The following is a 26,367-nucleotide window of genomic DNA, read 5'->3' as shown; positions in this document are numbered from 1 at the left end:
TACATTTTAAATAAATTTTGTATTATTATTTAATTTTTAAATTATTTTTTTAACCTCTACATAGCACGGGTGATATATTAGTGTGTATATATATATATATATAAATTAGGATTTAGTTTTTAGAATTGGAAACATTTTGATAGAACTAGTACTTGATAGAACTAGTACTTGACAGTAAAATTAAAGAAAAAAAAATTAAAGGACTTTGAGATACATGATTTGACCAATTAAAAATATTTTTAATTTTTTTTTTATTGAGAATTTTAAAATTTCAGACCTTTTAAATTAAAACGCTTTAAAAATTTTAAAAACAACCAAATTTGAAAAAAAAAAAAAACTAAAAACAAAGAAAGTCAATAAAATTGACTTCTTATGAGCTTTTTTTTTATTTATTTTTTTATAATTTGGTACAATCTTTATTTTAAAATTTTTTAAGGTAGTCTAATATAACAGGAACTAAAATGTGAAAAAACATAAATAAATAACAAGTTTTTTAAAAATTAACTTAAAAAACAAAAAAAGTTGCTAAAAATGTGAAACTCCCACTCATTCTGATCCGAAATTCAATCATTGACACAAACTCTCTTCATCATTGACACCAGACAAACTCATAAATATCTATCTACCTACCTCCATTGCTGCACATGTATAAATACCAGCACTATATTATTGTTTTCCCTTACTTAGATAGAAAATGGCAATTGAGAAGTGTAAGGATATTGAAAATGGTGACAGCAATGGAATTGAGGATTTGGGAAAACCCTTTATTGAGAATAAGAAAGTTGTTGATTCTGAGGATGATGAGAGTGATTTGGGTGACCAGAAAGGTTCCAATGCAATGGTTTTGCTTAGTACTGCTGTCGCTGTCTGCGGCTCCTTTGAGTTCGGATCATGTGTGAGTATCTATTTTACGCCAAGAATTCTCCATCCAAAATTTCCGTACTTTTTTGTCTCAAAACATTTACAATCGTTGAATTGTGTGAGAATCTCGAAATAAGTGTTTCGGGACAGCAGGACAGAAGATCCTGTGCATTCTATGTAGTTTTTGATTAAAAAGCATTTTTATTGACAGTTTTCCTTTTCCCTTTTTCTTTTTTCTTTTTTGGTTTTTTTTATCAGGAACACCAAAAATTACAAAATGTTTACAAAAACAGAAAAAAAAGAGGAATTTGTTTAGCTTAAAAAGTTGATTTTTTTGCAGGTGGGCTATTCAGCACCCACTCAATCTGCTATAAGGGAAGATCTTAATTTATCCCTAGCTGAGGTTTGCCTTCTTAATCTTTCTTGGTATATAAATTGGTGCCAAAGTGTATGAATTGTATTGACTTGTTTATCATCATCTTGCAGTACTCCATGTTTGGCTCCATATTGACCATTGGTGCCATGATTGGTGCTATTTCAAGTGGCTGGATTTCGGACTTCTTTGGTAGAAAAGCAGTATGCGTTATGTTTTCATTTTTTGGAAACCACATAAATTTGTTTGGCAAACTGTTTTCAAAATTTTTTTTTTTCTGAAAATAGCCCATTTTCGGGAAAGAACAAAAAGTAATTTTCAAAGACTGTTTTCGCACTTAAATGGAAATGATATGTAAAGGACGATTGTTTTCAAACTTTCCATTGTCTTAGTTACCGAAAACCTGAAAAATAAAAATAAAGAAAATGAAAACACAACCAAAATTTTCAAACTTCTGACAAAGCTATCATGACACTCAAGCTATATTGTTAGAATTAAACCTTCTTTTTTTTTTTTTTTTGGCATTTTCATGCGAGCAGGCAATGAGGTTGTCAGCTGCTTTTTGCATCACAGGATGGCTAGCAGTCTACATCTCCATGGTATGTGTACGGAAATGAAATAAATCTTTTCGTATAATTTTATTGATTAAGTCTGCCCTCCTTTATATGACGTTGCTTTACTCCCTAAAAACACAAATGTGAGCTAGCCAGCGGGTGTGTGCCGGATACCTCTCCGATGCCTAAGTCAGCAAGATAGACAAATAGACAAAAGTTTTGTGTATTCGAGAATCAAAGTTGTGTTACCTCTCTATAGGTGATGCTATGAGCTTTTATAGGTTTCGCGTGGCACAATCCTAATAGGACTCTTACTCTTCTATGTAGAGTCCTCCTTGGAATCATATTCCTGAGAGATAATACTTATCCTTCAACACTCCTCTCACTGCTTGAACCAAGTGAGATGGTTTTACCATGGTCGGATTCTAATATGACCGAGGTAAGCATGACTATGCTAAGCCGCAGAGTAGACCGAACTATCTAGTTCGGTTCTTCCTTTCACTGCTCTTACCTCGGTTTCTCCTGTACAACCCATGGCGTGCTTAGACCGAGCTAGCAAATAACAAGGTTCTAACCGAGCTAACCACAGTATGCTATGACCGAGCTAACTGCAAAGCTCTCTTGGACAGGACTAACTTCAAGGTTTTCTCGGATCGGGCTAACTTCACCTTTTTTACTTAACCCTTCTTACTATGGCCCACAACGGCCCACAACGGCCCATTACCCAGCTCGGCCCAATTTAGATATAAATTACCCTCTCAATTGCCCCTTAATTCCATCTGTGCAGTATGATAGGGATTACCTGTTTACTAACCGAGCTAAAAATCTTTAGCCCTCCAATCGAGCTAAAAGCTTCTAGCTTTCCAAACCGAGCTAGATCAACACCGAGCTATCCTCCTGTTCGGTCAAAACGTCTCTTCAGTCTCTATAACTGAATCGATTTCTATTCCAAGGACACGTGGCAGACTCTGATTAGCCCAATGCAGCTGTTATGCCGTCTTCGTACTTCGTGTTTTTTGAACAATCCCGCCTTTTTGTCCTTCCCTCTACACAAAAACAAACCCTTCGTTTTTGAATCAAACACATCACTACTCATTTCCCTCTCTCTCTCTCTAAGCTTCCATCTCTTCCAACCTTGTTCTTGCAGACCTCGCGTTTGTTTCTATTACTACCTCCATCTTCAATGCTCTCTCCTTGAACTGGTGAGTGAATCTTCTTCCTTTCTGTTGATTTCGCACCTCTTTTGCTACACAAAGCATGTTTATTTGTATGTTTTTCAAGGCATACACCATTTTTGCTTTCATTTTCTAAAAAAAACCTTTGTAACACAACTACTGTCTATATGAATAACCTAGGAAATGATAGTTTTGATCCAAAATCATTGCTCAACCGAACTAGGATACTGTTTGTAATAGGTACGACCCAGGCCGGACTAAACAACCGGACGAAAACTTCATACCCTACTCGTAGTTTTAATAGGCCCTACCTCTTAGCCGGGCTATTGAACTGCATTAAGTTTGCGCAATACCGCGCTAGAAAGCCCTAACCACCGACCGAACTAAAACTTGGAGTTAAACCAGCTCCCATAGTTAAAAACCGAACTAAGAATGCTGCCCCAAAAGTTCAACCGGGCTAACAGCCCCTTGCTCAAACCAAGCTAATACCCGTAGCACCTCACATAGCCGAGCTTTATTTATCTTGCCTTTGTTTCTTTTAGCACGGTCCAGCGATCTGTGCTTAACACCTTTGTTTTTCACTTTGCAGACTTAGGTTACCCAGGCACTCCTTTGAGCGCTCAACTGAGCTACTTAGCATCATACTTCGACCGAGCTAATACTCCTGTTTAATTTATTTATAACTTAAATCACAAATGGAAAAGTATAGGTTCTTAGTTAACTCACCAGGTGCCATGGCCGAATTCCGAAAGGATTATAACATCCCTGATGATGTTCATCTCACCTTAGCCGACCTGGATATCACACTATGGGAAAAACACGGCTTCGTTCCCTTTACCTTTCTGTCCATAGTAGAAATCGGACTAAGATTCCCTGTACAGCCTCTTCTCTGTGAATTCCTTAGGTAGACCAACCTTTGCCCAACCCAACTTTCTACCAATTCTTACCGTATAATAAATGGTATTGCTGAGCTAAACCGCCGGGCTGGCCTTAATCTCGGTTTAGCCGAGCTCTTCCATTAATATTCTATAGGCTCCGCCGAAGATGGATGGGTCTATTATTTAAGAATAAGACGCCGGCGTGAAAAGATAATAAAGGATACTCCGGATAAAGACGTGAACGATGATGATTTCTTCTGGGTATCTGGGAATTTTGAGGACCAACAAGCCCAGATCCCTGGTGACAGAATAAATTGGAGCAAAGGTGTAGCCGGTAGAGTTTCCTCGGCTTCATTCTATGCCTTTTTTTCCTTCGATTTTCTCATCTTAAACCGCACTAACTATTGTCTTCTTTTATGCAGATTTGAACTTTCTCAAGTCCCAATACAGCTACCCCAACTTGAATGTACTTCGCGCCGCCCTGCGATATTCAAACCGAAGTTGGACGGAGCTATTGAACTTTCAGCCGACCTACCGATATAGTGGCAAACGAAAGACCAAGGTAACTGACTTTTTGTTGGAAGCCTCTCCTAAACCGGACCCAAACTTGCCCCAAATCAAATTGATCCCTCTAACCGCTAAGCAAGAAATGGCCAAGAAACGAGCTGTAAGGGCACTCCTGACCGAAACAAACCAGCCCGAGGTACCACCAGCCGGTCAGACTCAGGAGACCGTGGTGGCCCTTCCATCCCATCAACCCTCATCATCTCGTCCCAATAAGCGTGCTCGGACTTCCACAATCGAGCCACGCTTTGTTGATGAAGAAGATCCCATCCTTCCGCCAAGCCCTCTACCGAACCCACAACCGGAGCGTTCCAACTGAGCTAGCTCTTCCAAGTGGGCTCCCAAGATCACTTTTCAGAACTGTGCTATACGGGATACTGATTTAGTGGTCGTTAAAAAAGACTACCTAATGGCATTCAATCTGGCCAAGAGCGTTTGCCTTCCACCTGACATGGAGCACCATGACCACCTAACCGAGCTGAAGGCCCTTCGCTCGTCCACAAAATCCATGGTGCTAGTAAGTAGCTCCCTTGCTTATCTTTCAAATTCTTACGACTTTCTGCTCGGTCGTACTTAAAAAGTTTTTTTCTATCCTTTTGAAGGCCATACAGAAGAACCACATCACTCACAAGTGAGTGCTGGAACTTCGAAAAACCACAAGGCAGGCCATGGCAGAGGCCAACGAAAAAACCGCCGAGCTAGAACAGGCCAGAAAGCAGATAGCCGAGCTACAAACCGAGAATGGTCGTCTGACCGGTCTTGTTAGCTCGGCTGAAACAGACAAGCAAAAGGCTGTAGCCGTGATAAAAGATAAATATCTTCGCGAGCTAGCCAAGCTTGAAGGAAAAAAGAATGTCGAAATAACACAGCTCGAGAAGAAGTTGGAAGATGTGGAGGACCGCGGTTTCAAAGAAGGCGAAGCCCTGTACATCAAGCAGTGTGAAGCTGCGAAGGACTTGTTCTTTAAATGTAGGTGGAGGGGGGCTGTGGCGTAGCTCGATCATGGACCTGAGACTGAGGTCTTCAATCCTCCTCTATATTTCATACTGAGCTCACTGGCGAAATATGCTGCTACTGTTCAGTAACAATTTCTGGATGAGGAGGATGAGGATGAGGCTCCAGAAGGCAACACTCAGCCTGGTCGCCAGTCTACCTCCCCCACTCTAGAGGTCTCCATCCCACCCTTGCCTGCTGATGCAGTGCTTTTGACCGGGCCTAACCAAGGGGTGCTTGCCACAACTGAGCTACCTCTGGGTGAAGACTGAATTGTTCTTGATGCTGACTTAGATGATCTTTTTGCTTGATTCTGTACTTTTCTTTTCTTTGCTTTTGGACAAAAAATTGTAACAGGGCTGAGGCCCCTCCTTTGTACTTGATTTGAATCTTCAATGAAAGTTTCTTTTATTTTTCAACTGTTATCTCAGTTTACATTTATGCATATGTTTTTCTTTTTAACTGTAGTCAGAATGAAGTATAGCAGTTTCCAGCCGAGATACTTATCTCGGTCTTAATCTTGATACCTCTTACCATGCTAGCCAACCTCTTCTGCCTAGGTCTTTATTTTGGCTGAAGATTATAACAAGCCTTGCTCCTTACCTCGGTTGAAGAGTAACAAAAGTTGGTTTATCCAGCCAATCATTCTTTTAGCCTTGCTCTTTATCTCGGCTGAGGAGTGCTAAGTGTTAGTTTTTCCAGCCAACCATTCTTCAGCCTTGATCCTTATCTTGGTTGAAGAATAATAAGTGTAGGTTATTCCAGCCAACCTCTAAGTTGGTTATTCCTGCCAACTTTGAGTAAGGTGTTTGGTTATTCTGACCAAGTGTCCTGCAGCCTGGATCCTTATCCTGGGTTTAGGAGGGATGTTGGTTATTCTAGCCAACTTCTAAGTTGGTTATTCCTGCCAACTTAGAACAAAGTGTTTGGTTATTCCGACCAAACGTCCTGCAGCTTGGATCCTTATCCTGGGCTTAGGAGGGGTGTTGGTTATTCCAGCCAACCTCTAAGTTGGTTATTCCTGCCAACTCAGAGTAAAGTGTTTGGTTATTCCGACCAAACGTCCCGTAGCCTGGATCCTTATCTTGGGCTTAGGAGGAGTGTTGGTTATTCCAACCAACTTCTAAGTTGGTTATTCCTGCCAACTTAGAGCAAAGTGTTTGGTTATTCCGACCAAACATCTTGCAGTCTGGATCCTTATCTTGGGCTCAGGAGGGGTGCAAAGTTGGTTATTCCTGCCAACTATTCTTACAATGTCCCTAACTCACTAAAACAATCTTTTACTGAATGAAACAACTATGCTGAAAAGAAACTACTTGTTTTATTGAGAAAGAAAAAAGAAAATTACAAATACTTAGAAGAAAAAGCTAAAAATAAAATAGTTTGAGATTGGCAGTGTTCCTGGGAATGGCTTTGCTGTCCTCATCTTCTAAGTGGTATGTCCCTTTTCCTGCTAATCCGATCATTTTGTAAGGTCCTTCCTAATTGGGCCCCAGCTTGCCATCTCCGGGTACCACGGTATTTCCCATTATTTTGCGCATTACCCAATCTCCAATCTTGAATTGCCTTGGGTGCACTGTCTTGTTATACTTTCTGGACAACTCTTGCTGGTATAAAGCGATGTGAACCAGTGCCCTTTCTCTTCTTTCTTCTGCAAGGTCGAGCTCCAATGCTATGGCTTCTCTATTTAAGTCTGGATCAAAATTTTTGCTTCTGATGGTGGGGAGGCCAACTTCCAATGGTATTACTGCTTCTATGCCATAGGCCAAGGAAAATGGTGTTTCGCCAGTTGACCGCCGTGGTGTGGTGCGGTAAGCCCACCCACTTGCCTTTTGCTTTCTTTAACCTTTTTTTTAGTCCATCCAAGATGACTTTGTTTGATGCTTCTGCCTAGCTATCCGCTTGGGGGTATGCTGGTGTAGAATTGTAGAACTCTATCTTGTACTCTTCACAAAAGCCTCTGAAAATTTTGCCGTCGAATTGAGTGCCGTTGTCAGATATCAAAGCTTTCGGTATGCCGAACCGAGTGATGATATTTTGCTAGACGAACTTCTTTACATCTTTCTCTTTTATTGATGCTAGTGCTTCTGCCTCCACTCACTTTGTGAAGTAGTCTGTTGCTGTAAGAAAGAACTTTCTGTTGCCGGGTGCCATTGGAAGTGGTCCTACTATGTCCAAGCCCCACATTGCAAAAGGCCATGAACTAGTTAAAGGTAGAAGCTCTCTGGCTGGTTGATGTATTTGGTGTGCGAACTTCTGGCATTTCTCGCACTTCTTGACATACTTCTCAGAATTTGCTTGCATGTATGGCCACCAATATCCTTGCCAAATGGCTCTGTAAGCTAATGATCTTCCTCCTTGGTGGCTTCCGCATACGCCTTCGTGTATCTCGAATAAGAACGCTTCAACTTTGCTGGGATGGACACACTTTAGGTAAGGTCCTGTGAAGGATTTCTTGTACAAGGCCATTGATGGGGAGAGCCAAAATCACTGCGACTTTGCTCTTATTTTGTTGGCCTCTTTCGTCTCTTCCGATAGGACGTCGTCTTTTAAGAATGCTATGATGGGATCCATCCATGAAGGGTCTAGTTCGGCGCAACATACTTCTTCTACTTCAGGTTTTTCAATGCTTGGTCTTGGTAAGTAGTCAATCAGTAACGGATGTGGGACGGATGTATCTGCCATTGAAGCAAAGTCTGCTAGTTCGTCTGCTCTACTATTTTCTTCCCTGCCGATCTGCTCTATCCGTACTATTTCAAATTTCTTGATCTCTTTTCTGACTAACTCTTGGTACTTAGCCATCCTGTCGTCCTTTGCCTCGTAGTCACCTGAAATTTGGTTTACCACCAGCTGTGAGTCATTGTAAACCATTAGCTCGGTGGTCTTCATGTAGGATGCTGATTTTAAGCCTACCAGAAGCACTTCGTATTCCGCTTCGTTGTTTGATGCTGGGAAGCCAAGGTTGATTGCTTGTTCTATCACTAGGCCATCTGGTGAGATGAGGACTATGCCTAGTCCTGCACCGTGCCTGTTGGATGCTCCATCCACGAAGAGCTTCCACATCTCTCTAACAAACAATTTCCAGTAAGTGGAGGGATCAGATGATGCCTTAGGATCAAGAGTGTTGCTGGTGTTTTCTTCAAGGTCCATACTTGTCTTTTGTCCCTCGCTATCTGATTGTACCAAGTCTTTATTTGTTGGTGAGTCTTGGCTTGGTGTAGCATGGTTTGCTTTTTCCTCTCTTACTTTACTCTGGTCTGCCTTAAGGTCTGACTGGGTATCCTGCACCAGGGGTTGCGCCATTCCGGCGTCAACTTCCAACCCTAGTTCGAATGTATTAGTCAGGTCGACTGGACAGATGTGATGACTTCTTGGGGTGAATTCTGCGACAAAGTCTACCAAGGCTTGGGCTTTTATCGCGGTTCGGGATTGGAACTTGATGTCGAACTGTTCCAACTCGACTGCCCACTTCAAGACTCGTCCAGAAAAGTTCGCCCTCTCAAACAAAGCTTTTAATGGAAAAGTTGTGAGGACGATTATTGTATGGGCGTGAAAGTAGTGCGACAATTTTCTTGAGGCCATCATCAAGGCTAAGGCCAGTTTTTCCAATAGTAAGTACCTGGTTTCTGTGCCCAGCAATGTCTTGCTGACATAAAAGATGGGCAGGTGTTGAATTCCTTCCGCTCGAACTAACACTGCGCTGATTGCGTGTTGTGAAACTGCTAGGTACAAGAATAGTTCTTCTCTAGGTATTGGGGTCACTAGCAACGGCGGAGAAGACATGTATTCTTTCAAACTTTTTAGGGTGCGGTCGTATTCTTCATCCCACTCAAACTTGGCCTTTAATGCTTAAAAAAATGGTCGACATCTGTTTGACGACCGACTGATGAACCGGTTGAGCGCGGCTGCCATACCGGTGAGATGCTGTACTTCTTTTACTGAGTTCGGCCTCTCTAGATCTTGAATTGCTTTGATCTGAGAAAGGTCTGCCTCTATACCTCGGTTGGTCACCAGCAAGCCTAGAAACTTGCCAGATCCTACGCCGAACGCACACTTGGATGCATTAAGGCATAGCTTGTGCTTCTCCAAGATCTGAAACATCTCACCTAGGTCCTTGAGATGGTCATTCTTATCCTTGCTTTTGACTACCATGTCGTCGATGCAAGCCTCCATTGTTCTGCCTAACAATGGTTCAAACATCTTGGTAATCATTCGTTGGAATGTTGCCCCTGCGTTCTTAAGGCCAAAGGGCATGGCCTTGTAACAATAGAGTCCTCTTGGCGTCGTAAAAGATGTAACCTCCTGGTCTGGCTCATACATGGCGATCTGATGGTACCCTCTGTACGCATCAAGAAAGCTAAGACAGTTGTGTCCTGCCGTCAGATCTACCAGTTGGTCTATCCGTGGAAGAGGAAAGCTGTGTTTTAGGCATGCCTTGTTGACTGTTTTGTAGGCCACACTGATACGCCATTTTCCATTCTTCTTTGGCACCACTACTGTATTGGAGATCCATCTGGGGTAGTGCACCTCTCTGATAGCTCCTGCTTCTAGTAGGTTTTCTACTTCTTCGCCACTATCTCGGCGTGGTGGAGTGCCGATCTGCGAGTGCACTGTATAATTGGTCTGGCAGTTGGGTGGACATTCAATTGGTGACAAATGAAACTTGGGTCAATGCCAGGCATGTCATACGGCGTCTAGGCAAACACTTCGATGTTAGAGGTCAAGAATTCCATGACCTCTATTCTCTCAGTGCTGGACATAGATGAACTAAGCAAAAAGAACTTATCCGAGTTCTTTTCATCTATTCTTACTTGTACCAAGTCTTCCACTGCCTTCTGTTCAGCGACTTTGCCAACATCCGCAAACAATTCATTACTCTCGGGTTCTTCCACCATTTGAACAAACCCTTTGGCAGCACGGCTGCCATTTACTGTGACGAAGCATTGCTTGGACATAATTTGGTCTCCGTAGACCTCTTTAATTACTCCGGCTTCGTTGGGGAACCGCATTACTTGATGGTAGGTTGATGCTACCGATCACATGGCATGTAGCCATGTCCTCCCCAAGATTATGTTGTAAGTGGACGGGACTTTCAATATCCAGAATTTCACTTGTTTCATAATGCTTCCTACTCTGATTGGGAGAATAATCTTGCCAACTGGCCATTCTAGTATTGAGTTGAATCCGATTAGGGGAGATACGACAGGTGCCAGGTCTTTGTCCTCCAGTTTCAATTGTTTGAAGGTTTCGTAGTACATTATCTCACATGAGCTCCCTTGGTCAATCAAAATCTGCCTGACGTTGTAATCCTTGACGCGGAGAGTGACGACCAGTGTGTCACTGTGAGGGCAATATATCCTTGCTAAGTCTCTTTCTGAAAAAGACATGACATTCGTGGCTTTCGTTCCTTTTTTGATGGTAGGTTGGGCACTTAATACCTCCCTTAAGTGTTAAGCCTTCTTGATTATTCCCCTGAGCTCACATACTCGCTCAGGTTCGAATACTCCATGTATCACGTTTATCACGCCTTGAGGTGGGGCGTCGATCGGTGTTCCGTCTGGATGATCGTGGTTTTGGGGGGCTGGATGTGTCCCTCCTTCTATGTACTGGTCCAAGTGACCAGTTGCCACTAACTCCTCCAGATGCTGTCTCAACGGCATGCAGTTTTTAGTGCGATGCCCCTTTTCCTTATGAAAGGTGCACCGAGATCTGTTGTCGTAGTCCTTCTGTGCCTCTCCCAATTTAGCTGGCCATCTGACGAAAGGTTCATCACGTATCTCACTGAGAATTTGGTAGATTGGCTTCTTGAACACCGTGGTAATGGCAGTGCGGACTCTCAACCATCTTTTATCTTGGTCTTCTCCGTTGTCTCGCCTGCCTCGCCCGTTCTTGCTTGGACGTTCTACCGCGTTGACTTTTGCCGAAGTCTTTTTATCTGGTATTGAGGCTGTACCAAACTTTGTTTAGCACGCGCGCCGTCCTCCTCTACCCGAATGTGCTGGTGTACCCTCTCCATTAAGGCTTCCATTGTGAGGGAAGGTGTCATGGTAATTGAGTCCCTCAGCCTGTTTCCGACTGGAAGTCCTCTTTTGTATTGCGCGATGGCGAGATTTGTGGGACAATCTCCTATCTGGTTGAAGGTCTCCCAATAACGACTGTTGTAGGATCTCAACATCTCCTTGTCACCCATGTCAATGGAGAGTAGCTGGTTGATCTCCACTGGGGTTTTGGTATTCGTTCTAAACCTTGTTACGAAGGCCTCTGCTAACTGCGCCCAGGAGGCTATGCTGCCTTCTGGTAGCCTTTCGAACCAGGTTAAACCTAGGTCGCCAAGACTAGATGGGAATAGGATGCACATCAAAGCCTCGTTCCGCCGGTATACTGCCATGACCTGGCGAAAGTGGCTTAGGTGCATGTAAGGGTTTGTCTTCTCCTCGTACGTGGTAAATTTAGGCTGGATGAAGCCTGAGGGTAATGGTGCGTTCTCAATCGCCGGAACGAACGGTGAGCTATGTAGGCTTGCCAATGCTTTGTCTGTTGGTTTGTAGGCAAGGTGCGGTATTGGCATTCCTACCTCGACACTTCCGTGCGTCCGAGGAGCCAACCACTGAAAGGCTTAAATTCTGTGCGGGTCGCGTGCCCTGGCATCCTCCTTTCGTCGTGCCCTTTCTTCAAGCACAGTCTGTAAGTCAGACGACCTAGGCAACTTCGTTTGCCTGGATGATGTTTGGTGCGTATGTGAGGGCCAATAGGTACTTCCCTCAGTGTAAGACCTCAACGATCTCGTTCTCTCAGACCTGGAGGAACGAGTTCTGGAAGTCCTTAATTGAGTGTCGCCTGCCCTGAGGCTTTTACTCTCCGCATGCGATGGCGTGATATGCCTACCACGATCTTCAGAGTGGCGAGGAGGCGTATTGTTTTTGCGCCTCTCTCCTGTCGCTATCCCTTTCCCTTTTATCTGGCGGTTCATCAACTCCATGTCTGCCGCCATCTTCCTGATTAACTCGTCCTGCTCCTTTACTCGATCCTCCAAAACTTGAGGGTCGATCCTCCGTCTTTGCCTATCAGGACTTGATGAGCGACGGGGGCTGTTACCCCGCCTTCCCCTTGTATCCCTCCGGGGATTCTGTCGTTGGGACTCCAAGTCTGCCATGGGAGGGATGAAAGGCAAACCTTCGCGCCTCCCACCTCCTTCTGGCGTTTGTCCGTCAATGGCGGACTGTGGCAAATCTTCATTGTGTGCCATTGCGTCTAATCTAGCGAGAAAAACTTTGATCAAGAGGTTTTGTTCTTTCTGTGATTCCCACAGACGACGCCAATTGTACGAGAAAGAAATAAACCTTCTTGTATAATCCTGTTGATTAAGTCTGCGCTCCTCCGTACGACGTCGCTTTACTTCCTGAAAACACAAACGTGAGCTAACCGACGGGTGTATGCCGGATACCTCTCCGATGCCTAAGTCAACAGAATAGACAAAAGCTCTGTGTATTCGAGAATCAAAGTTGTGTTACCTCTCCATAGGTGATGCTATGAGCTTTTATAGGTTCCGCGTGGCACAATCCTAGTAGGACTCTTACTGTTCCATGTAGAGTCCTCATTGGAATCATATTCCTGAAAGATAATGCTTATCCTTCAACACTTCTCTCACTGCTTGAACCAAGTGAGATGGTTTTACCATGGTCGGATTCCAATATGACCGAGGTAAGCATGGCTATGCTAAGCCGCAGAGTAGACCGAACTATCTAGTTCGGTTCTTCCTTTCACTGCTCTTACCTCGGTTTCTCCTGTACAACCCATGGCGTGCTTAGACCGAGCTAGCAAATAGCAAGGTTCTAACCGAGCTAACCACAGTACGCTATGACCGAGCTAACTGCAAAGCTCTCTCGGACCGGACTAACTTCAAGGTTTTCTCGGACCGGGCTAACTTCAAGGCCTTTTTTACTCAACCCTTCTTACTATGGCCCACAACGGCCCATTACCCAGCTCGGCCCAATTTAGATATAAATTACCCTCTCAGTATGCACATCAGATTTTTCAAGATTCACAGTTCGTTTGGATTGTGTTATTTGGAGAGAAAATAAAAAGAAATAGAAATCTTTTGGCACTAAACAAAAATGAAACATTTAAAATCATTATTGTGATGTTATATATTTCTCTTTGTATTATGATTGTATACAGGGAGCTTTGTTACTTGATGTGGGAAGATTCTTCACCGGCTATGGCATTGGAATTTTCTCTTTTGTGGTAAATATTCAATTCAACAACTGAGCTGTTAACTTTAGTCTCAACGAGAAGTTTGGCATCATTTTTTGTTTTTGTTTGTTATGTTTTCGGAAACAGAAAAAATGAAAAGTTATAAAGTACCCATTGTTTTCATCTTTATGCAAAAACAGTTTCTGAAATATTGAAGGGAAAAAAAAAAAAATCTTAAATTGAGCTTTGAAAATAGTTCACCCAACAAGTTTTTTGTATTTTGCAAAAATTGAAAACAGAAAACGAAAATAATACCAAACAAGCCAGTATTTTGGGACCTGCTAAGGTTTATTCTTCAAAGCTCTAACGATTGAGCAAACTGGATTGATAAACAGGTACCTGTGTTTATCGCTGAAATAGCGCTGTTAGTAATGGGCGCCCATGTGGCATGACCATTAAATTTGATTTTGAATCCTTATCCAAATAGGTTTTGAATTTGAAATCAAACCTATTTAGGATAACCACTCTTGAAAGAGACGTTATCAGTTTGAACTGATATAGATAGATATAATATATATTAGATATTATCTGTATCTTAACTGATATGGATAGATATTATAATATATTAAATATTTGTTATATGGTTATGGGTAATCCAAGAGAGAAACAACGTTGAGTTTGTTTCAACCCATACACTGACTCTCTCCCAAAAACACAACGATCAAGTCTTTGACACTGTGGTTAGTGTGGGTGACATTCAATCTGTGATATCACTCCACTGCTGGGTTGGTTCATCAAGAAGTTTCCTGGAAGCACGTGATTTATCCAAGAAGGTTCTATCATCAAGAACCTTTTGAACCTCATCCAAATGGGTTTTGAATTTGAATTCAAACCTATTTGGATAGCCACTCAGGATATATATCTATCATATCATGATATGGATAGATGATATAGATATCAGATATTATCTCATTTAACCAATGGATAAATGAGATAAATATAATATATATCTGATATATGGTTATGGGTAACGAAGATAGAAAACAACGTAGGTTTTGTTTTTCTACCCAAAAACTGAAACATCAACTCCTTATCTTATGACATAGTCAAAGGTCACAAAAGGCATAAAGTAAAGTCATTTAGGAAAAATGACTTTTAGGACTCACACGGTGAAGAAGCAGGGATCCATTCTTTCACCTCGCTAACGGGTCGATAAGCACATGCAGTATGAATGCATGTTATAGTGGAGTTACTCTTCCAAAGAGTGATGTTAAACTCACACACCATACAGATCTTAGTCTAGTCGCTCTTAAGCGCACGAGTCGCTTCCTAGCGTCTAACTCGAATTCTCTATTTGCTCGCCTCTCAGGCATCAAATGAGATCTCGCATCTGGCTATCCATAACAGACATATCATGGAAAAGTGGGTACTCTCATATCCATGGTCGGTCTCTAACAAGACCTCATCTTGGCTCCAACCAAGGCGACATAGCTAGTGGATAATTTTAGCTTCTAGTCTCATCCTTACTCGCTACCCAGCGCTAAGGGCGATTGCTCGTGTGAGTGAGCCAATCTTGCCTGCTAACATCATGTATGATTCGGCTTTAAGGGACATTACTGGGAAAGCGGTCAATTTCAAATTGAATGATATGAGGGTGAAGGGAAGATCATCTAGTTCTACATCTCTGCTCTATATTCACTGTCGACAACTCACATCGCTCTTTATAGGATGCTGATTGGGTGTGAATATAATGCGGGACCTAGGAGAGTCAAACATGCTCTTTGAGGGATTAGAGATGTTTTTGGACTGATGTAGCTAGATGGGTCTGGGCACATGAGACACTATTTCTGTTCTTTTTGGGTTGATGTCTCTGTGCTGACTCATATTGAGTTTCTAGTATAGAGCTCCCACTTGCAGGTGTTCTCAGCGGTCGCACGGTGCATTGGCTAGTATGAGATTGTTCGTTTTTTGGGGAGATTGAGATAGAGATGTGGCAGTGTCATGCCAACTCATGTGCGAGTGGGAGATGTTAGTAATGGGTGCCCATGTGGCATGACCATTAAATTTGATTTTGAATCCTTATCCAAATAGGTTTTGAATTTGAAATCAAACCTATTTAGGATAACCACTCTTGAAACAGACGTTATCAGTTTGAACTGATATAGATAGATATAATATATTATAATATCTATCCATATCAGTTAAGATACAGATAATATCTAATATATATTATATCTATCTATATCAGTTCAAACTGATAACGTCTGTTTCAAGAGTGGTTATCCTAAATAGGTTTGATTTCAAATTCAAAACCTATTTGGATAAGGATTCAAAATCAAATTTAATGGTCATGCCACATGGGCGCCCATTACTAACATCTCCCACTCGCACATGAGTTGGCATGACACTGCCACATCTCTATCTCAATCTCCCCAAAAAACGAACAATCTCATACTAGCCAATGCACCGTGCGACCGCTGAGAACACCTGCAAGTGGGAGCTCTATACTAGAAACTCAATATGAGTCAGCACAGAGACATCAACCCAAAAAGAACAGAAATAGTGTCTCATGTACCCAGACCCATCTAGCTACATCAGTCCAAAAACATCTCTAATCCCTCAAAGAGCATGTTTGACTCTCCTAGGTCCCGCATTATATTCACACCCAATCAGCATCCTATAAAGAGCGATGTGAGTTGTCGACAGTGAATATAGAGCAGAGATGTAGAACTAGATGATCTTCCTTTCACCCTCATATCATTCAATTTGAAATTGACCGCTTTCCCAGTAATGTCCCTTAAAGCCGAATCATACATGACCGCAGGCAACATACCAAAGTAGCTGAACATCAACTCCTCATCTTATGACATAGTCAAAGGTCACAAAAGGCACAAAGTAAAGTCATTTAGGAAAAATGACTTTTAGGACTCACACGGTGAAGAAGCAGGGATCCATTCTTTCACCTCGCTAACGGGTCGATAAGCACATGCAGTATGAATGCATGTTATAGTGGAGTTACTCTTCCAAAGAGTGATGTTAAACTCACACACCATACAGATCTTAGTCTAGTCGCTCTTAAGCGCACGAGTCGCTTCCTAGCGTCTAACTCGAATTCTCTATTTGCTCGCCTCTCAGGCATCAAATGAGATCTCGCATCTGGCTATCCATAACAGACATATCATGGAAAAGTGGGTACTCTCATATCCATGGTCGGTCTCTAACAAGACCTCATCTTGGCTCCAACCAAGGCGACATAGCTAGTGGATAATTTTAGCTTCTAGTCTCATCCTTACTCGCTACCCAGCGCTAAGGGCGATTGCTCGTGTGAGTGAGCCAATCTTGCCTGCTAACATCAATTTAATTGTTTTGTGTATGCTAATTCACAAACCATTACTAAAAGTAGTAAACATAAATGTGTGATAGAAACAAGTATGAATACTAATGGCATAAATATCCCCAAAAATGAGTTCAACTGAATACACAAAAAAAAATCACCACCTACGTAGTCCTAAAGCCCTAACATGAATAAGATAAACATCTCTAGCAATGGGCTTAGTCAAAGGGTCCGCAACCATGCGACTCGTAGGGATGTGCTCCAGGATCACTTCTTTCTGCGCCAAAATATCTCTGATAAAGTTGAACCTCACATCAATGTGTTTGGTTCTGCCATGGTATTTAGGATCCTTAGCGTAAGCGAGTGCAGCCATGCTGTCACAATGAATAGTCACAGGGTCTGAAGTGTGTGTGACAACATCCAAATGCTGAAGGAATCTCCTCAACCACACGGCTTCCTGAACGGCAGATGAACAAGCCACAAACTCAGCCTCCATAGTCGATAAGGCGATACAGGATTGCTTCTTACTGCTCCAAGAAATAGCACCATCGCTAAGCATGAAAGCATATCCTGAAGTAGACTTACGCTCATCTAGGTCTCCTCCCCAGTCAGCATCACAATAGCCAACTAGATGTAGATCTGAACTCTGGTAGCAAAGTGTGTAATCTGCAGTCCCTCTAAGATATCGTAATATCCTCTTAACTGCTTTCCAATGAGCTGGTCCTGGGTTGGATTGGTAACGACTCACCAATCCGACTGCATAGCAAATGTCAGGACGTGTACACATCATAGCATACATCAAGCTTCCAACAGCATTTGCATAGGGAACACGGGCCATCTTTTCATTTTCTTCTTGAGTCTTAGGACCCATATCAAGGCTTAGGCTCTCGCCTTTTGCAACAGGAGTGTCAATGGGTTTGCAGCTCTGCATCTGGAACCGCTCTAGAATAGTCTTAATGTAAGTCTCTTGAGACAAACCAAGAAGTCTCCTAGAGCGATCCCTAAGGATCTTAACACCGAGCACATAACTCGCCTCACCCATGTCCTTCATTTCAAATGTAGAGAACAACCACATTTTAGTGGCGACAATCATCTCCTTGTCATTTCCAGCCAATAATATGTCATCTACATATAATGACAATATCAGAAAAATGTCCTTGGACCGCTTAACGTACACACAGTGATCTTCATCAATCATCGTAAACCCATTTGAAACAATGGCTCGATGAAATCTCAGATTCCACTGTCTGGATGATTGCTTTAAGCCATAAATAGATCGTTGAAGCTTGCAAACTTTGCGCTCCTGACCTACTGCCACAAAGCCTTCCGGTTGATCCATATAGATCTCTTCATCCAATTCTCCATTGAGAAATGCAGTTTTAACGTCCATCTGATATAGCTCTAAGTCCAACTGAGTTACTATGGCCAGGATTAGGCGAATAGAGGCAAACCTTACAACTGGTGAAAAAGTTTCCTCATAGTCCACACCCTCTCGTTGGGTGTAACCTTTCGCCACTAGGCGAGCCTTATACCTTTCTATGGAACCATCCGCCTTGCGCTTGATTTTGAGAACCCATTTGTTCCCAATAGTCTTGCGCCCTAGCGGCAAATCAACCAAGTCCCAGACATGATTTTTCTTCATAGACTCTATTTCTTCTTCCATTGCAGTACTCCATTCTTTACTAGCAGGGGATGAGAGAGCCTCTTTGAGATTCTTAGGCTCCATCTCATCACTCGGAGCAATCATGAATGCTTCCCCTTCAATCTCAAAACGACGACGGGGTATAGCTCCACGTTTGCTTCTACGTAGTTGAGAATCCTCATCCATTGGATCTAATCCATGGGTAGGTAGATCGCTCCCACTGTCCCTAGGAGCTTGAGGAATTATTTCCTCATTCTCTACTAAGCTACTAGGTGCGCCTTCAAGTAGATCCTCCATCTCGTAGAATTCCACTTCTCTAGTTACCTCTCCTCTGCTAGGGAAATCCTCCTCTAGGAAATCCACATCTCGCGACTCAATTTCAGTCACACTTCCATCCGGATGCTCCCCAACAAACACATAGCCCTTAGAATGCTCACTATAGCGAATGAAGATACACTTCTTTCCTCTAGGGCCCAACTTCCCAAACTTATGAGAAGCGTTGTGTATGTAAGCTGCCGAACCCCAAGGCCGCAAATTGCCCAAATCAGGCTTTTTGCCAGTCCACATCTCATATGGGGTGGAAGGAACTGATTTGGAGGGCACACGGTTAAGGACGTAGGCAGCAGTCAACAAAGCATCTCCCCAATAAGAAATTGGAAGATTAGCTTGCGCCATCATTGATCTAACCATGTCAAGCAATGTGCGATTCCTTCTCTCCGCTACACCATTTTGTTGCGGAGTCCTAGGAATTGTCAATTGCCTGATAACTCCTTTTTCCTCACAGAGCACTTTCAATTGCTCAGATAGATACTCACGTCCTCGGTCAGTCCTTAGAGCTTTAATGCTCTTGTCTAATTGATTCTCAACCTCATTAACATACCGTCTAAAGCAATCCAATGCTTCTGACTTGTGAGAAATCAGATAGACATGACCAAAACGTGTGCAATCATCTATAAATGTGATGAAATAAGGGGCTCCATGCCTTGCCCTCACATTCATTGGTCCACATATATCAGAATGAATAAGTTGCAATGGGATAGATGCCCTTATGGCTTTCCCAAATGGTTTTCTTGTTGCCTTTCCAGCAAGACAGTGCTCACAAGTAGGCAAAGTGACTCTAGCGAGTGGTCCTAAAAGACCTTCTCTAGCCAATCTAGTCATCCTGTCTTGCCCTATGTGGCCTAATCTAGCATGCCATCTCATAGAATCATTATCACAAAAAGATGCAATATTAGAAATAGAGCCATTGGCATTTTTATTAATACTAGAATCATCCACATCCAAAACTAAAAAACCATCTGAAAGATAACCAAAACCATAAAAAATTGTTCCCAAATAAATGCTAACACCATTATTCTCAAAACAAAAGCTAAAACCAAGGCTCATCATGCTAATAACTGAAACTAAGTTTCGCCGAATATCCGGAGCATAAAGAACATCATGAAGATACAAGGTGCGCCCTCGTCGCATTTCCAGCTTGAATGTGCCTATGCCAAGCACCTCCACACTGGACTCGTTCCCCATGTAAACTTTTCTGCTCCCAGCAGGTACTCGACGATACTCAACGAACCCTACTCTGTCCCTCGCGATGTGGTCTGTTGCTCTGGAGTCTACAACCCAAAAATGAGGAGAATGAGCAATTAATGCTTGACTAGACACAAAGCATTGAATGCGAGAAATTAAGTAAGGGAGTACCTTCTTCTGCTCAGGGCAATCCCGAGCGAAGTGTCCTTCTTTGTTACAGTTAAAGCATGTCAATTTAGCCTTTGCCTTCTTACCACCTCTCTTGCCCCTACGCTTGAAATTTCTAGCGCCATTGGGCTTAAGTGCAGCCGCTGCTTGCTTCTTGGGGGCACCTTTTGCTTTTCCACGTTTGAACTGAGAAGTCCTACGTGAGCTTGACTCAACCACCATAGCAGAACCATCAGACTTAGCCGCCTCAAGGCGCTCAGCCTCTAGCTCCAAATGACGCGATATGTCTTCGAATGTTTTCACACTCTCATTATGCATCATGTTCTGCTTCATCTGCTCCCAAGAATTTGGCAGAGAGCGTATCACAACCTGTACTTGCTGCTCTTGAGTCAAATTATGCCCAGCAGCCGCAAGCTCACGTATCATGGCTGACATGACTCTCAAATGCTGCTTCATCGAGTGATGCGCCCTTTTTCTGATATGAGTCAAACTTCATAGTCAGCCCACGTAGCTTTGCCAAAGAGGTAATACCAAACTTTTGCTTGAGAGCTTCCCACATCTCAAATGCAGTCGGGCAATGCTCAAACTCACTAATCAAGTCGTTGTGCATGCTGCTCAACATAGTAAAGCGCGCACACCGATCTTTGTTACGCCAAGTCTGAAAGGCTTCAAGATCACGACGATGCTGAGCTGTATTGCCCTGCTCTGGCTCAACCATCACTTGTTCAAGTGTGGTCAACACTTCTTGCTCATTGAGGAGGTATTGGATCTTACGGCGCCATATGTCATAATTGTCGCCATCCAATTTCTCTCCCTTAGTTAAGTCTGCCACCACTGACTTAGCAGCCATTTCTACATACAGAGTAAATAAAATGCGCAGGGGATATTAATGATAGCAACACAAAACAAAATATTTTGCAGCAAAAAGAATCTAAATTAAATAATGATAATTTTACACATGTCTCAAGATCGAAAATTTGCTATGCTCGTAATCATCTCTTGCGCCTCTAGTGATAATTATCAAAATTTAATTTCATTCCATGCGCAAAAAATAATCAAACAATCTCCCACTATCTATGGCATATACAAAGCATGATAAATTCCATACAATAGCATCTCAATATAAATTTGCAAACAACTCATGCTATATTTATTTAATGATGGAATTCAAATAAATAAATAAATAAATAATCATGCTTTAATTGCAACATATTAAAAAACCAAAAAAAAAATTGTATTTAATATGCAGATTATGCCATAATTAAAGTGTACATCATTTTTGAAATTTTCTGGAATTTTCTGAAATTTTCTGGAATTTTAAATAACTAATTAAACACACATAAAATTAGAAATAAAAAATCCAGAAACTAGTAAACAGAAACAATATTCAGATTATGCCATAATTAAAATGTACATTGTTCTGAAATATTCTGAAAATTTTCTGAAATATTCTGGAATTTTAAATGACTAATAAATACACATAAAATTAGAAATAAAAAATCCAGAAACTGATAAAATGAGACAATATTACCAGTAAATAATAAAACCTTTCAGAAGTCTACAATAAATATTTCAGCCCCAGAAAATTATTTATGCAATACCAGAATCATTTTAAAGCATAAAAAATGAATTATTAACACAGGAAAAATAATTTATATTTTCTGAAAATTTTCAAAATTTTACAGAATGTAGAAAAATTAATTCTGAGTCTAACAGTATAAGCCACGCATAAAACAAATATGTAATGAATTAATTATGATCATTTAACGCAGTTCAGAATTAAAAACAAAACAAACAGTGCCTAATCGCCAGCAGCCAAGCCAGCCGAGGAAAACGGCGCGGCTCAGCACGCGGCTCGGCTCGAGGCTCGGCTCACGGCTCGGCTCGCGGCTCGGCTCGCGGCTCAGCGCACGGCGCGCGTGCGTGGCGCGGAGGGCGCGCGCGTGACTGCGCCGCTGACGCGCGCGTGAGAGCGCGTCGGGTGAGCAGCTGGCGCGTGGAGGCGCGTGGCTGCGCGTGGAGGCGCGTGGAAACGGCCCACGGCGTCAGGTGGCGCGTGCAGGCCACGCGCCGCCTTCCAGGGTGTTTTCTGGTCCGATTTTTGTACTGCCGGACTCCTTTTTTCAAAATAAAACTATTTATGATATGAAAAAAGACATTAATGAACATAAAAAAAAAATTTTATGCTCCTAATCTGAAATTTTTTTTTTTTCTACAAATATTCATGTGTATAATATATACATATACATATAAAAGTATACACATGAGGAAAACACGAAAATATCCATTAACAGGCTCTGATACCAATGTAAACTAAAAAAAACACAGAATATGCAGAGGATTAAAATGATCAGATCATACCTTCTTGATGATAGAACCTTCTTGGATAAATCACGTGCTTCCAGGAAACTTCTTGATGAACCAACCCAGCAGTGGAGTGATATCACAGATTGAATATCACCCACACTAACCACAGTGTCAAAGACTTGATCGTTGTGTTTTTGGGAGAGAGTCAGTGTATGGGTTGAAACAGACTCAACGTTGTTTCTCTCTTGGATTACCCATAACCATATAACAAATATTTAATATATTATAATATCTATCCATATCAGTTAAGATACAGATAATATCTAATATATATTATATCTATCTATATCAGTTCAAACTGATAACGTCTGTTTCAAGAGTGGTTATCCTAAATAGGTTTGATTTCAAATTCAAAACCTATTTGGATAAGGATTCAAAATCAAATTTAATGGTCATGCCACATGGGCGCCCATTACTAACATCTCCCACTCGCACATGAGTTGGCATGACACTGCCACATCTCTATCTCAATCTCCCCAAAAAACGAACAATCAAGTCTTTGACACTGTGGTTAGTGTGGGTGATATTCAATCTGTGATATCACTCCACTGTTGGGTTGGTTCATCAAGAAGTTTCCTGGAAGCACGTGATTTATCCAAGAAGGTTCTATCATCAAGAAGGTATGATCTGATCATTTTAATCCTCTGCATATTCTGTGTTTTTTTTAGTTTACAAGCGCCAAAGAATCTCCGTGGAGGGCTCACAACACTTAATCAGGTGGGGAGGAACATAAATCTAATCTTCTGTTTAGTTGTTTGTTTGTGACTGATTAAAAAGTTCATTAAAATGTTATTATCCCATTTTTCGGTTCTTCTTGATCTGCAGCTCATGATTGTTACTGGTTCATCAGTTGCATTCTTGATGGGAACGGTCATAACATGGCGATCACTAGCCTTGACAGGTAAATGTCAATTCTGTACCGTGCCGTGTAATATTTATAAAAAATCAGAAACTGTTGAACCTAGTTAACCAAAAACAATTTTTATGCTAACCAAAGAATTAGAAAAACAGGACACACAATAGATTCAAAAATTGATTGATAGGGTTTGATTTGAAGGACTTCTACCCTGCATTGTCCTGCTCTTGGGCCTATTCTTCATTCCAGAGTCCCCGAGATGGCTGGTGAGAAAGCGTTCCATTCAGAATTTCTGTTGTTAATGTGAAAATTGGCAAGGAACGGGACTAAATTTTTATGATTTCAGGCAAAGGTAGGCCTCAAGAAAGAATTTGAAGCTGCACTACAAAAGCTTCGTGGCAAAGATGCTGATGTTTCACGTGAAGCAGCTGAAATACAAGTAATTCTCTTTTTTTGAGAAATTTCATATCAAATGGCCTTAAAATAGGATTAGCATTTGCAAAATTGACATCTTCTTCTTCTTCTTCTTTTTTTCAATAATCTTGACAGACTAATAGTGAAACACTTCAAAGTCTTTCAAAAGCTGGACTGTTGGATTTGTTTGACAGAAAATACATCCGTTCTGTGATTGTAAGCAACTTTATGACTCGTTAATGCATTCGAATTTTTCTGACTAAAAAGTAACTTGTAACATTTTTATTTTTGAACTTGTTATTTATGTTTAGATTGGGGTCGGATTAATGGTATTCCAACAATTTGGAGGCATAAATGGAGTAGGTTTCTACGTCAGTCAAACCTTTGTCGCTGCTGGTAATTCTGATTAACTTCTGATTATTCTGTTCCAATTATTCAAATGCACATTACAACTATGACACTAACACTTGATTTTTCACATTGGCAGGACTCTCTTCGGGCACTATTGGAACCGTAGCTTATGCCATAATTCAGGTTTTGCCAAATCTCTGGTTGTCCTCAAAAGAACCTAATCTTTTACATCTAAACTAGCCAATGTGATAATTATCTTTATAGGTTCCGATAACTATAGTTGGAGCAGTACTAATGGACAAATCAGGAAGAAGACCGCTTCTCATGGTGAGTACTTAGCAGTTTTAATTAGCACTTTCCCGGATTCACTTGTTGAGGTAAAAGCACAGTGAAATGATTCTGAAAACTAACTGAAATGGTTCTGCAAGTTTTAAGGTGTCAGCAACCGGAACATTTTTAGGATGCTTCCTCACCGGAGCCTCTTTCTTCCTCAAGGTGAGATACCAAAACTGTAAATGTAAAACCGTTGTGTGAATATATAATAAAAAAAAAAATCCTATTTTTCATAGCAGACTTGATGGTTTTTCACGAACTTTTTGAATCAGGGCCAAAGTTTGTTGCATGGATGGGTCCCAATACTGGCTGTTTCTGGAGTCCTGGTAAATTAACAATCACCAGTTGCCATGCTACAATTACCATGATGCTGTTTGGCAAAAATTATTCGCTGAAAACCCAAAAAGTTTTTACCAAATACAGAACTTTCAAAGTACTTAAACTGCTTAAGCATGGAATTTCAAATTTTACACCAAAAAAATTGCAAATAAGCTTTTCCAAACGGGCCATGACACAATTCATAGGACTTCATACTATGTTTTCCCATCTTCATGTTTTAACATTTTTCTTCTCAATGAGAACAGATATACATATCAGCATTTTCAATTGGAATGGGAGCAGTTCCTTGGGTCATTATGTCTGAGGTAAATTCCTAACACGAGAAAAAATATTTGATTGGTTCTCGAGAAAAATTGAAGAAAATAAAGGAGAAATTGGGATTCAGTAGTTCCCATTTCTCAGTTTGGAAGCATGTCAAACTGGCTTTTTCAATCCATAAATTTTCACAAAAGATCTGGCTTTTTGCAATTTCCATCCAAACATAAATATGCACATGAATTTAAGGTCATGTTTGAAGTTTTCTTGTTCCTTTTTCTGCTTTCGTGTAAAACAAATGGACTACCAAGAAAATTAATGAATTTTATATATTTCTTCCCCCGGTAGATCTTCCCAATACACGTGAAGGGCATTGCCGGGAGCTTGGTAGTGCTTGTGAACTGGTTGGGAGCTTGGACAGTTTCTTACACTTTCAACTTCCTCATGAGCTGGAGTTCCACAGGTTTAGATGATTCACAAACCTTTTGGTACAAATAATTGATCAGAAGATGAAAAGCTCACATAGTCTGACAACTGATTCCACGTTTCTTTTTTGTTTTTCAGGTACTTTCTTGTTCTACTCTGGATTTTGTGCTCTTACCGTGCTTTTTGTGGCGAAAATAGTACCGGAAACCAAGGGGAAAACATTGGAAGAAATTCAGGCATCCATCAACCACATAGACATGGATTAGAGTGGTGAAGTGGAACAATATTTGATATGTGATATTGGCTAAAGTGTGTACTATTTTTGAGAATGGAAATCAAAGCAAGATCATGACAAGAAGGTTCATGTGCAAAAAAGTTCAAGGCTAAGTTGGGTCTTGGGATGATGGAGGGTGGTCATGGAAACATTTTCTCTCGAATTTTCCAAGAAAATTTTTGTGGGTAGTGATGTAATCTATTTACATTAGTGAATGTAGACAATATACCAATTAAAATCGATTGTTTTCCTAAGAGGTGGTAATAGAATAGGAGTGGAACCTCATGTCCTTGGCAGCGTGCCTATGTTCATGTCCTTGGCATTTGTTGTAACCAAATTTAAAAGATTAGTAAAATTCATTTCATGGTAAATTCTTCCAAGATTTGTGGAATTTGTTAAGTGACCTATTGAGTTAATGACAATGCATTTTTTGTTTAAAAAAAAAGGGATTATGGGATCAACGTAGTAAAATTCATTTCAAGCTAAATTCTTC

General features: G+C 41.3%; 1 protein-coding gene across 1 annotated transcript; it reads left to right on the top strand.

Moving 5' to 3' along the window:
• Window positions 1-570: 570 nt before the first annotated feature.
• On the top strand, window positions 571-26,245 carry LOC114278655 (sugar transporter ERD6-like 16). The gene is made up of 19 exons (XM_082875714.1): window positions 571-895; window positions 1,202-1,264; window positions 1,348-1,437; window positions 1,774-1,833; window positions 13,577-13,642; window positions 13,987-14,015; window positions 23,295-23,343; window positions 23,452-23,527; window positions 23,684-23,748; window positions 23,829-23,921; window positions 24,032-24,112; window positions 24,208-24,292; window positions 24,384-24,430; window positions 24,512-24,574; window positions 24,683-24,742; window positions 24,853-24,906; window positions 25,165-25,224; window positions 25,523-25,637; window positions 25,739-26,245. The coding sequence occupies exons 1-19, from the start codon at window positions 695-697 to the stop codon at window positions 25,864-25,866; spliced, it is 1,485 nt and encodes a 494-aa protein (XP_082731840.1). The 5' UTR covers window positions 571-694; the 3' UTR covers window positions 25,867-26,245.
• Window positions 26,246-26,367: the final 122 nt, after the last annotated feature.

Source organism: Camellia sinensis, chromosome 6 (assembly GCF_055761805.1).
Source record: "Camellia sinensis isolate YWXY chromosome 6, ASM5576180v1, whole genome shotgun sequence".
Taxonomy (NCBI): Eukaryota; Viridiplantae; Streptophyta; class Magnoliopsida; order Ericales; family Theaceae; genus Camellia; species Camellia sinensis.
This window is presented reverse-complemented; position numbering and strand designations above follow the sequence as displayed.

What these genes read in the sequence shown, in the direction of transcription:
- LOC114278655 (XM_082875714.1), top strand. Translation starts at nt 695, where the DNA reads ATGGCAATTGAGAAGTGTAAGGATATTGAAAATGGTGACAGCAATGGA. An exon ending in TAGCAGTCTACATCTCCATG is followed by an intron (nt 1,834 to 13,576) that starts GTATGTGTACGG and finishes GATTGTATACAG; the next exon opens with GGAGCTTTGTTACTTGATGT. An exon ending in TGGCTGTTTCTGGAGTCCTG is followed by an intron (nt 24,907 to 25,164) that starts GTAAATTAACAA and finishes CAATGAGAACAG; the next exon opens with ATATACATATCAGCATTTTC.